This window comes from Copadichromis virginalis, linkage group LG7, assembly GCF_057382275.1.
Source record: "Copadichromis virginalis isolate Kocher_CV1m ecotype Utaka linkage group LG7, C_Virginalis_male_GT1.1, whole genome shotgun sequence".
NCBI lineage: Eukaryota > Metazoa > Chordata > Actinopteri > Cichliformes > Cichlidae > Copadichromis > Copadichromis virginalis.
In genome coordinates, this window is record NC_140624.1 from 48,361,820 (window position 1) to 48,374,970 (window position 13,151).

Below are 13,151 nucleotides of genomic sequence, written 5' to 3' on the forward strand. Positions count from 1 at the left end.
GAATATCAGATTACTCAATTAACTGGTCAAAATCTACAGTCCTTCCGATTAATTGCTCCTTCCATAATTCTTCTTCTACACCACTGCAATCGGGAAATATAAAATATTTAGGTATTAATGTTTCTCCCAAGCTTGCAGATCTAACTAAATTAAACCATATCCCATTTTTAAAGAAAGTAGAAGGTGATCTGGCTAGATGGAAATCTCTACCCATACCCATGGGAAGGGTCGCCACTATAAAAATGATGGTCTTTTTTTTTTTTTTTTTTTTGCCTGTCCCGTTTGGCTCTTTTGCCATCAGAATTGTTGTCTAAAGGCAAAGAAAGATGCCCAACGGATTTACTTTACCAAATTGACCATCCCAGCCTTGCCGTAATGGTCCATTTGAGTCACCTTTTATTGTTTATTTTATTTTCACTTACTGAATACGGGACAGACTTGACTGGAGGAAAGAAGGGGAGAAAGAAAGAGGGAAAGAAAAATGATGGTCTTACCAAAAATAAATTATTTATTAATAATAATGGATACTTTATTGATCCCCATGGGGAAATTACTTGTTTTTTCTCTGCATTTGACCCATTCACTCAGTGAAGCAGTGGGCAGCGACGGTACCTTGCTCAGGGGTACCTCAGGGTAGCCGTTAAGTGGATTCGAACCGCCGACCTTCCGATCATGGGGCGACTACTTTACCTACTGAGCTATCCCTGCCCCAATTCTCAATGATCCCAACTAAACCGCCACAAGATTGGTTCAGATCTCTAGATTCATATATGTCCAAATTCCTTTGGAAAAATAAACCCCCACGTATAAGCTTAAAAACAAGGATAAAGGAGGATTAGAACTACCTAACTTTCAGCACTACTTCTTAGCCAACAGGCTTCAGTTTATCTCAGGATGGCTAAAACGTACCTTCTTAGATGAGCCCTGGCTAGATGTAGAACAAGCACTTTGCAATAATCTAGAGATTTCAGACCTACCATTTATCAGCTCAAACATCCAACGACATGAACGCTTCAGAAGCATCAGCATCAGCTCTTCTCTGACAGCATGATGGGAGTTTCTAAAATTCATTAATCCCATGCAAACGTACACCTATCTGGAATAACCCTGACATATTACAAAACAATAATATGATAAACTTTCCAGATTGGAGTGGTAAAGGAGTCAAATACTTAGAACATATATTAGAAGGAACAGAATTTATTTCATTTGACAGACTAGTTACACAATATGGGATCAACAAGAAAAGATTTTTAGAATATCAACAAATTAAATCCATAGTAAAAAAGAAATTTAAACCCGGTCAAGTTGAACTACAGACACCACCAAGTGTGGTACAATTTCTTATTCTTAAACCCCCCCAAATTGCTTTCCAAAATATACAGAATGCTTTCTAAACAGATGAATCAATATCACTTCCTATTGCAAAATGGGAAGCGGATTTATCAGTTAATGTAGACCAAAACTTCTGGTCTCGGATATGCTTAAAAACCTTTAACTTAATTAGAAATCCCAATCTTCAATTAATTCAATACAAAATACTGGGACAGGCAACAACAACAACAACAACAACAAAAGAAAAAACAGTGGATAAAGTGCACTAATAACTACTTGTGGGCAAATATAAAAAAAATGGAATTTGGCACGTGGGGGAACCCATGGTTTTAGTTGTGCAGTTTGAGAAAAAGAATCAGTTAGAAATAAGTCACATATAGATTTGTGACTTGTCACATATAAAATATTTTTCTTTGTGTTGTGATAAACCTATTCTTTATTATTTAATAAGCTTAAATTCAAATTATTGGTGTCTATTACCCTTGATATAACTGTACATTGAAAGTGGGAGGTTAAATAAATCAGTAAGCTCAAAAAATCACCTGACATAGGGTGTGTAGGGTGGCATACGGGAATGTTTAAGTCACCAAGAATAAGAACTCTGACTTAAGAATAAGAATTGCTGCATTTTGGGGGGTCTATAAACAAAAATACAAAACAAACGAACAATACTTGACCTGCCAGCCCATTGTTCCTTCATTATGCAAATGTTCTATTTATAAGGTTGGGGAAACCTGCAGTCAGCTGAGACTGAGTCATTGGATGAGTGACGAAACATTTTTCCCACTGAAAACGCTACGTCATGATGAATGGAATCAACTTTTGGGGATTTACTTACCTGGATGATTGAGCATGCATCAAAACGAAAGGAACAATGCCAATAATCACCATGTTAAGAATTTTAAGTGCAGTAAAAATACCTAAGGAAACAAAAGGACACTTAAACCATTCCTTATTAAGAAAAAATGATAACTCCCCACCTTCAGCAGGCTTGAGAAAGATGGAGATCAATAAATTGTGCAGAGGAAGCAGCTAGATCTTGAACTTAGAAGGGCAATTCTTTTTTGTGGAATTCAGAGCAACCAGAGGAGGAGCACAACAACAACTGATGTGACTTAATTTAAAAATATTTGAATAAAGAGTTCATGGGGTTAAAGGTAGCTGATGCTTGTCATAAAGGTAAATGCCTATAATATCTTGCTATCGTGATTATAGCTTTTGTATGTATGTCTGTATCTACCCCTATCTCCTCCTAAGCAGATGGGTCAATCTGAACAAACCTTTGCACAAACATCATAACACAAACAGCAATAATTAAAATCTATAATTTAAAAAAAGATTTGTTTTAACTTATTCTTTTGATTTTCAGATTTATTTCATCAAGATATTTTAACCATCCCACTGTAAATTTGAGGGTCTCTGCTTGCATTTCTTTCATGTGTCACATTCAACATATACTGGCTGTACTTAATGGTTACCAAAATGTGTGTCTGCGACAGAACTGCACCGCTTAATTTTGTGTCAAATTGTATTTTTATTTGAAATATTTGGTCGATGCTAATCATTATTATAATATACAGAGGATGACTAAACACTATTGAGAGGCTAATAGATGGGACCATGTACTGTAAAATCTTGAACACAAACCACTTTCCCTCACCCAAAACACTGAAGGTGGGTCACGGATGGGTTTTCCAATATGACATTGACCTAAACCATATTGCCAAACCAACCAAAGAGTGGCTAAAGAAGAAGCACATTCAGGTCATGGAGTAGCCTAGCCAGTCTCCAGACCTCAGCACTACAGAAAAAGTGTGGAGAGTTGCTAAGCGACAGGCAAGAAACCTAAAGTATCTGGAGAGTTTCTGTAAAGAAGAGTTCCCTCCTGAGATTTGTGTAAACCTGGTGGCCAACTATAAGAAATGTCTTACTGTTGTGCTTGTCAGCAAGAGTTTGTCCATCAAGTATTAAGCCATGTTTTACTGGGGGATGAAATATTTATTTCACTCACTGACATGCAAAATAATTTATAACTTTTATATAATGTGTTAATAACGATCTCCCAGCTGTCTGCGTTTCAAATGAAAATTAATTACTATGAAGGCAGCAGCTTGAGGTTAAATGATCAGCCTGCAGGTAAATTTAGATCGACAGACAAGATGTGAATCCAGCAGGGTAGAATGTGTATTAAAACCAGAGACTTACATTTCCATGTATACATTCCATTTCCATTGCCTTTTGTATTTTCATTCCATGTAAACATATCATTATTACATGTATATATCATTCTGTTGTAAGGTGCCTAGCAGCAATATTTTTCACTTTGTGAGTTTATATAGTGGTATAATGGAGAATAACTAGATAAACTAACCATACATGTCTATGCCATGATTGAGCAAAGTAACCAAGGTATTTCTAATGATCAAGTGACCAGTGATGAGAGTTGTAGCATGAGGTAAGCATGGTTTAATGAACTTGGACCTGGTCAGCTTTGTGAGGAATTCAAGCGGGGTGACTCCCAACACTAGGGTCAACCCCAGAGACAGTTAACTTCAGGGTTGGTCATTGGCTGGAGTTACCATTGGGTCAAATAGACATTTTAATCTTGCTTAGCACCTCGACCCTTTTGACCAGTGAGACAGATCGCAGTGGTGGAATATATAATTTTTTTACTCATTCCTTCTCCTGTCTGGATGATGTCCATGGTTCTGAAGCACTAGGTGTGAAACAGTTCTAGGCATTAGGATTAGGAGCCTGCAGCCACGGTCTTCCTCATGGATTGATGTGACCATCAATGACTCAGATTATGTGTTTAGTGAAGGACCAGTCCATGGATGTGTGGTGATGGATTGTAAAATGCTTCTACAGAAAAGAAAGAGTCAGCAATAGTTCATCCTCTAGGATTTGGCAGAGGATGGAGATCCAATGGTTTTCTCTGTCAAACAAAGGCATCCAGAACAGCCAGGAGGAGAGTTGAGCATTGGTACCAGCAGACTCTGCATGGCCTATGAGGCAAAATCTCTCTTTGTTTACAGAGTAGTCAACAACCAGAAATAGAACCACACAGTGGTTAACCACTAACAAAGAGAGTGTGTTTAAAAGTTAACTAACTGAAATGTTAGTTTTAGTATTAGTTTAAAAACTATTTTATTTCAAACTTCAAAACAATGAAAGGTAAGTAGAATTAATTGGACAGCGGCCCAGTAGCATGACATGACTGCCCACATGTGGCATGATTAAGGGATCCAAATAAAATGTTGCTAAAACACTGGTTGCAGTCTCCTCAATGGATATTTCAGGTTTCAAACCAAACTAACGGGTGTCTTCACTGCATTTTTTTTTGCCCACACTTCCCTCTGGTCTGCATTCGCAAGGAATACTGATGCAAAGGAGGTGCCAGTGAGGAAGTGCTCCAGGTGTAGTGATGGTGGATAGAGAGGCCAAATGTTTACTTCACACCAAATAGCAAAACTACCTATTGAGGTGATATCCTGGCCTGCACAGATACATATATAAACATTTCCTGTAGGTGCCCTAGAGGCAGCCAGATCCTCTGACAGAATGAGGGGCATCAGTGCATCATGGTCCATTTCCTGGTACCATTATTACCAGTACTGGGTAGCACTTCTCGCGTATTCAAAAGAGGTGTGAATGGTTGGTCTCAGTAGACACAAGATACTTTTACATTATTATACATTAAATCTGTACACCAATATGTGATATGGGAAATACAACCTGCATTTCTGTGTCACTTTTGAAGTGGGTGATTTGATTAGTTATTACTGAAGCATATCACAGCTCCATTTACATGCAATGCATTCCTTCAGTTAATACTGTTGTTAGTTTTGGAATTATTCTCAAATGGTACATGGCAATCTTACGTGCATGCAAATACTAATATTCAAGAGAAAGGTTTAAAAATTGGAGTTTATCATTTTGACTGCCGTTAACCCTGTTTTAGGAAAATGAGACTGAGCAGAAGAAGGCAGAACAGAAATACTCATCAAAAGAAACATTCAGGTACTGGAGTTGGCCATTGTGGGTGTTGAGGAGATGGGGGACCAGCACCCTTCTCCTGAATCAATTTCTCTTAGGCAACAGGAGCTAGTGCGCTTGGCACCCTCTCTGCAGTTGTCTTTAATTTTCTTCTTAGAAAAGCCTTGCCCAGCATCTCAAGAAAAAGGGTTTCCTCTTTTGCTTTTTCTGAAATACAGGATCCCAAAGAGATGTCTGTAGTTGCAAACCCAACACTTCTTAGGACTGAGTGTGGCTTAAATAAGATACAAGGGCTCCCTGGAGAAAGGACAATAATTACTGACTTCAATCAATTAAGGGTCTGTGACCTTTTAATAATTTGGCAGAAAGCATCGGCTGTCTGAGGTGGCCCAATTCCTCAGCAGTGTCAATATGACACTCAGTGTGGGATCTCACCAACAATGACATAAAGGTCATACACCCTGCTGTGCTCCAACAACTGAGCATCGTATAGATGAGACATCAGGCACATATCAGGCCACTTATTTTTCCTGGTCCAACATACAAATACAAGCACATGAAAATGAAAATTATGTGCAACCTGGAGTTGGAAAATTAAGCAACCAAAATAACTTCAGTAACTACATCCATAACATTAAGGCTGCCTCTCCACAGTATTCAAATATTACAGTTAGAATCACAGTGTAGTCTTTTGTGACTTATTTAGACTGCTTTCTTAGAACTTATATATTCCTCGTTCAATGAGGTATAACCCAGAGAGACAGGAGGAAAGTGACTTAACCAAAATTACCTGGATATGTTTTTTTTATGTTGACTTATTTATTTATGTATTTTTAATAAAGTAGCCTGGAATTTTCTGCGTGGCTTGAGTGCAAAGCTCTTTGGTGTGTGTCCTGTAACTGTTAGAACAGCTGCCTCACTTACATTGTATTTGAATCAAATTATCTTAAAAGCTTTCCTTCAGTTTCATTTTGTAAAACCTATCCTTTTAGTTCAAATCACTGACTAAGATGGCAGAACAATTTCTATAAAGGAACAACCTGTGGTGAATTAAACAAAATATACTGTTTTGTTTAAAAACATGTCGTCCTTCCATACCTACTGAAATCTTGCAACGCAGAAATTAAAAAAAAAACCCCAAAAAAAAGACGATTATGTGGATAGCAACTTTTAGAGTGCTTGTGTTAATTCGTTTTAAGATAATGACGATAGCTATAGGAAATTTTAAATAAAAATAGCTAGTCACACATTTTTTTGTGATTTCACATCCGTTTTTATCTTTGCAGAATTTCTAACTCTCAGCAGGAAAGTTTTTCCTGACTGTAACTCTGTCCATCAAAAATTATTTTATTCCGTTGGGTCTTCCATTCCAGAGTGAGATAAGTGACTAGGTGGGTAATTAAAAATGTCCAACTTTGAGGCAGCTACTCATTCATTGTCTGAGAGTGTGCAAAACTAGCTGTTGGTGGTGAAGATAAGACAGAGATTACAAAGCTGGAAAGCAAATGAGGCCTTTTAGGCAGTTTTCTTTTCTATGTCTTTTCCTCTTGTGTGTGTAGGAAATGATATAGCTATAGAGGAGTTTTAAATATCTCAAAAAGCTGCATTCAAATATCATGTTCCATTTGATCTCTGATTTCGCTTTTACCTTTCACATCTGCCTTTCTTTCAAGATTATCACAGAATTTTTATTGTACTACAAAATTCTTAAAGTACTTTTAAAAGATCAAAGAAAACTAAATGAATATATACAAAATACAATGCTATTCCCTTAAAAGTTTTTTTTCTTTTGAAATAAAAAGTGAGACTGCATCTTCTATGCTTTTGTGTGGTCTCACAGAGGCCTTTAACAAATCAAACCCAAAACATTTTCTACCAACTTTGTGTTACAAACACTTTTAGCCACAGAATGCTTTTACAAAAACGTACAATTATTAAGTGGTTCAGCAGATGAACACACCAGTTTGATTTGTATGATAAGAGAAAAAAAAACACTGAGGTCAAGCAACAAGCAAACAAAAAAAATAAAAATGTAGCCAAACAAATAACTTATTATCCAGCCATTCATTTACCATTGCAACTATGGCAAAACTAGGTTACTTTAAAGATGTGCAAAAAACTTCATATAGGGAATTTGTACAAACAAGCATTGCTCTTCTTATTAAATATAGCATTTTAATGAGAAATAGATTATTATATGAAACATTCATTTAAAATAAGCTGATAATGATCCCAAAAGAATAGCAAAATAAGTACATAGGCAAGGTATTAGGTGTAAAAATCATTATCAGACATATCCATGGATACATATACAATAAGCAACACTGTGGTAGCATAATGCCATACAAGAAAATGTGCTTGTTTTATGGATCTTGCAAGTGGTTCAAAACTAAATTTTAATATACACTTTGACAATATAAAAACAGTCATAAATGGTCATGATTCTAATTAGATACATAAGACATGAGTGCCCTGTACTTTGTGCTAATGTACTCAAATGGAGGGCCTTTTTGAAGTAGTCTTTGTATTCCCTTTCAATACTGTTATATTTTATAATATTGTTACTGTAGCAGAGCAATGTTACTGTAACAGTGTTCATATTTACAGATATATTGTACAGCAGGAGACAATAAATATCCACCATTACTTTGAGTCATCTGTTGTCTCTGTCTGGTGGTCAGCTTCCCCACATGCGCACACCTGACGGCGTAGCTGCCAGGAGGACAATAAAAGAGTATATTTCAACATGTATGGTCTTAAATTCTGAAAGTAATTCAGTGTCATTCTTCTGTTTAATATCTCAAAGTTTTACTCCAGGTCTAAACATGTTAAAGGGATCAATAACAGGCACTTAATAATAATAATAATAATAATAATAATAATAATAATAATAATAATAATAATAATAATAATAATAATAATGATGATGAAATGGAGACAATTCATTTGGATAGTCCAATAATGATGCTAAACAATCAAGAAATGTGTATATATAGGGCCATTTTAGGGCATCACCTTGTCAGCCTCAGCTCTGTTTGATATTTGCCTAAAGTTTTCCACATGCATGAAAATATGCCAATGATGATATTCTCCTGACATCACTGACAATCATAAATGGATGCCTAGTCCATTGTTGCTATGTATGGGCATCTGGAATTATATGACTTAACTTCTTTTATACAGAAACTGAAAAAGTTAGATAAACCTTGGAGAACAGTAGACTGAATTATGGGATTCTGGTAAATTCTGATCATATGTGATTCTACTTGAGTTTGCTCTGAACACACCATTACCATGTGAACATGAACTAACTGTCCTAGTGCTACAACACGCAAATTGTTTTTATGACACAGCCTCGATTAATTCACCAAAACAGAGCAAAGGCTGACAAGCTGTGCTGTTGTTATCCAAACTTATACAAATCAACCTATTCCGCTATTAACAATTATATCTCCTGAATGTCATTTTAGTTTGTAATAATGCTTTATAGTCAGTTGTGATTTAAAAAAACAAAAAAAAGCACCTCCCAGGCAATAAACATGCTTCACAAGACTGGCAACATAATAAGAAAACATACGAGTAATCTTTGTAAAACAAAGTTAGATGAGATACTGATGCTATTCAAGTTGGAATTCTGACGCAGTGAAATCTGAAGCTGAGTAAGTGTAATGACATGTTAGTCCAGGGCTTGGTTTAGGAATTACACCTTCATTGTCATTGTCACCCAGATGAAAATCATAACTCATTACCACTGTCTACACTTACGACTGACCCCATAGACTAGTGTCATTACAATGTAAGAACCAAGTTAGGTTAAAGGAACATATAATTGAACTAAAGTACTAATACTGTTAAACTATCTACATCAAGAGACTAGCACATAAAAAAAATAATATTAATGTTGGCGGAACACTTGGAAAAATATGGATTTTTGACAGCTTTCTGTTTTTGTTTTGTTTTACAGAGTTTGGCTTAGATGACAGCAACTACTCAATGTCCCCCCCCCCTTTTTTTTTTTTTTTTTTTTTTAAAGTTTGAACTCCCGAAAATGGCCAGACCAACTTGGTTGTACAACATCTTTGTTAACAAACATCCAAGCAAAGGACTAGACCTACAAAAAGTTAACAGTAGTAGAAATATTTCATCATTGGATTACCCAAATAAAGTTTGACCATTAATACATAGGTAGTGTTTTATATTTCATTTGGATGATGAGAGTTGTTGATGCTTCCAGGAACATGCAAAAAATGTTATTGATTTCATATCGCAAAAGGAAAACAGACATTTATACACATGGCCATCAAAAGCGTACAGATTAAACACTGCCAAAAGGGTATTTTATACTTTAGTATTCAACCATTTCTTCATATTTTTCTTTTCTTTTTTTTTCCCCTGTGTAACAACATGAAAAATCAATGGCTTTACAAGACATTCCTATTCAATATAATATACACTCTCCTCTGTCAACTTCCCTTTTGCTGTGCTCTTATCTGAAATCAGCTGAGGGACTAAAACAAAAACATATAACTTGAACATTTTTTCCATGTGTTATGAAGTGAATAAAGGTTATGAACTTACTTTACTTTATGTCTACCTCAGGGAAGTGTATGGCTTTAAATTGTCTTGCAAACGTGCCTGAATGATGAATGCTTACATTTTGCTCTTGGTGCTGAAAAGCTCCACAAATCAGCAGTCACAACATGTACATTTTGCAAAGCTGTACAAAATAGCATTGATTGTTAAATCTTCAGACCACAATATTGCACTCACGCACCAGGAGGTACTGCCTTGTGGAAAACACAGCTTGAATTTCAAACACGGGAAGAAGCGCTCCAAATGCAAGAATTAGCAAAGACTGGAGTCAATCTCAAATGACACATTCAATTAACAAACAGCAATAAGCATCAAGCCAAATAATAATAATAATAATAATAATAATAATAATAAAAAGGATATACACAAGCGCACGCTCTCGCATACACACACACATTCAACCACATATGTATATATAAACAGCTGGCTTTTGTTTTGACATGACTATCCATTACTGCCCTGCTGTGTGCCTTATGTGTCAGAACAATGACAGAGTGCCTCATAACTCACAAAGAGCAATGCAGATTCACCGTGGGTCTGAAATGTAATAAAGTCTATCAGTAATGTGTTGACTACTTACTCACTAGGGATACTTAATCCTTACAATGTATAAACATTTTGAATATTAAACTGTCGATTAGCTCATTAGCTAGAATGAAGTGATATCTGGTCTGCCCTTGTGTTATTATTATTTCTTTTAAAAATGTTTTTTTTCCTTTTTTTTCAATAAAGAATGGCAGTTTCAGATATAACCTTTGATCCCTCAGAGTAAAATCAAGGCCTCTTTTTTACCAGTACATAAATTTCATGTTTTTTGTTTTGTTTTGTTGTTTTTTTCTGTCTCTTTCTCATTTTAAGTTCTTTTAGGGATTTACAGACATGCTGGGACAAATATGATACAGTCCATATAGTTGTTTCAGTATTCTTCTTTATACGCCAGAAAAGCTTTGCATCACTGCCTTTTCCTTTTTCTCTTTAAGAATTATGCTTACAAAGTTAATATTACATCAAAAGGCAGAAAAGGTCAAAAAATGAAAAAGAGAAAAAAAGTAAGAGTAATATACCCCCATAGTTCATTTGTCGGGTGTTTCTGTTAAACTTGCTGTCCTTATGTGAATGTTCAACAGAGTTTAGCAGTCAGGTGATCAGACTGTTTTAATATCTCTGTGCTGTACATGTCCAATGCATGATTCACTCGAATCATCTCGCTGTTGTTGAGCTTGAGCCTATGCTTTAGCATACAAGAGAAGAGGTCCAGCTGGGGTTTGCCAGGTGCAGAGGGAGGCGCTAGACGGTTTATCCGATCCCTAATGTCCAATAAGAGGAGCATAACAGATGAGGAGGAGTAAAACTGTGTACCTTGTGTGTATGACTGGTTAACCTGCTGCACAGCACTACGAAGCAAGTCTGCATTAAAGCGCAGGCTGTAACCAAAAACTTGGATATCGGAGATTTTTATGTAGATCTGGCGCTTGTTCGGGTCTGCGAGGTCCACCGGGCCCTGTCCTGTATCATTGCGGAGGCCAGATGGGACCTTGGCACGACTACGCAAATAAATGTGCACCGTCTCAAAGAAGGTCTTCCACCGGTTACCCAATACAAGAGTCCAGTTGAAGCACTGGGAGTTCTGCAGCCGTACCTTTTCCCAGCGTGGGTAACCATGCTCACCAAAGGGCATGCTCCAGCCTTCAGAGTGGCTACCACTAAATGGGTTGACATAAACAAAGAACATGGGGTCAATGCTGCTGTTTCGCATCTGGCAGATCTTCATTGATAAACCAATTATCATGTGGAGGTAGTCCATCCTGTTTTTGTTACTTTTGAGAGTCAGGGACATGCGCTTACGCCAGCGTGGGTCAAAGAATGTCTCTAGTCGGATCTCATTACTAATGAAAGTAGTATGAATGTACAAACGTGAATCCATTTTCTGTAACAGGTATTTGAGTTCCAAGTCCTGAAAGTCCAGATCAGTTTCAAAGCTGATGAACTGCTCGCTACGTTCTGAGTCCACATTCTGAGGTTCACAGCGACCACGATACAACTTGTAGCCCTTGTTGCATGAGCCACATTGTGAGATGTTTGCCAGGCTGCACATGGCACAGCTGTTGTTTCCACCTATGACACATGGTATGGGTCGCTGGCACAGTGTGACACCTGTGTGGCACACACACGTCCGTTGGCTCTCCAGGAAGGTCCCCCAAAACCCATTCTCATTGCAGTACAGGAAAGACTGAACCCTGTTGAGCCACTGCATCACAGATCTAAAGAGGCAAAAGACAGAAAAAAAGCATAAGAGCATTAGCAGTGATCAGGAAATTTTAATCTCAATCTAGTGTGACAAGAACAGCGAAAAGAACGCACACCAGTAAATGCCTATAAAGTTAAAATGTATACATGTTAAATTCTCATCAGGAAAAGAAAGTATATTTTCTCTCCAACAAAAGGCCGGCATATTAAAGAGAACCCTGAGGAGTTGATGGAGTGAATGAGGCATGTGTGAGGCATAATTTCACCCTGGTAACTTGGGTTTGTCTTCCTCGGTAGGACTATTACTATTTTCACTTAATTTTGTATTACTGTTTGACTTCTACATTACATTTTCACTTGCTGTGATTAACTAAATGTACTTTTTTGGGTTGTGAAAAAGATCATTGCTAGAGTTAAAACAGATACATCCATAATATTAATTCCAATTGATCTGATATAAGACTAGAAAATGTGTTTGCTTTGCAGCATAATTTACAGTGCCTTGGGGTTGGATAGGGACATAATTTTTAGTAGATAGGGCCGGTTATTTCCCTTTGGTGGAAAGCACTGCTTGATATTCCTGTCTTGTCTTTGCCCCCATCAGACATCCTTCCTTGTCATCCTGACAGTACTGGAACTTCTTTTCTGACTGTAGAAGATGAAATCTGAATTTTGATTTCAGAAAGTATTGCTGGTCAAGGTTAGTTTGACAAGTAAATTATTTTAAGTACTGACAATGATATATGACATTGCCACAAGTGATACCATAACAAGAAAAGATCAACCAAAGAGAACAATGGAAGCACATACTTTGATTTCTCTATGATGAGCTCCAAACTGAGATATGGATTGATTGATAGACAGACAGACAGACAGACTTTATGGCAATCCCTCATCAACATACAATGACACATAACATTTCTTTCCTGAAGAATGCTGTAGAGGCATGAACACAAAAGTAGGTGAATGGGTTAGACAAA

At 36.8% G+C, this 13,151-nt stretch overlaps 1 protein-coding gene across 1 annotated transcript in view; it reads right to left on the bottom strand.

Annotated features, from left to right (window-relative positions):
• Positions 1–7,486: 7,486 nt before the first annotated feature.
• The window catches only part of brinp1 (bone morphogenetic protein/retinoic acid inducible neural-specific 1), a 120,347-nt gene continuing 114,682 nt past the window's right edge, over positions 7,487–13,151 (bottom strand). Inside the window, exon 8 of the mRNA XM_085463844.1 lies at positions 7,487–12,185. Coding sequence (XP_085319970.1) covers positions 11,045–12,185 — 1,141 coding nt within the window. The 3' untranslated portion in view covers positions 7,487–11,044. The remainder of the gene's footprint in view (positions 12,186–13,151) is intronic.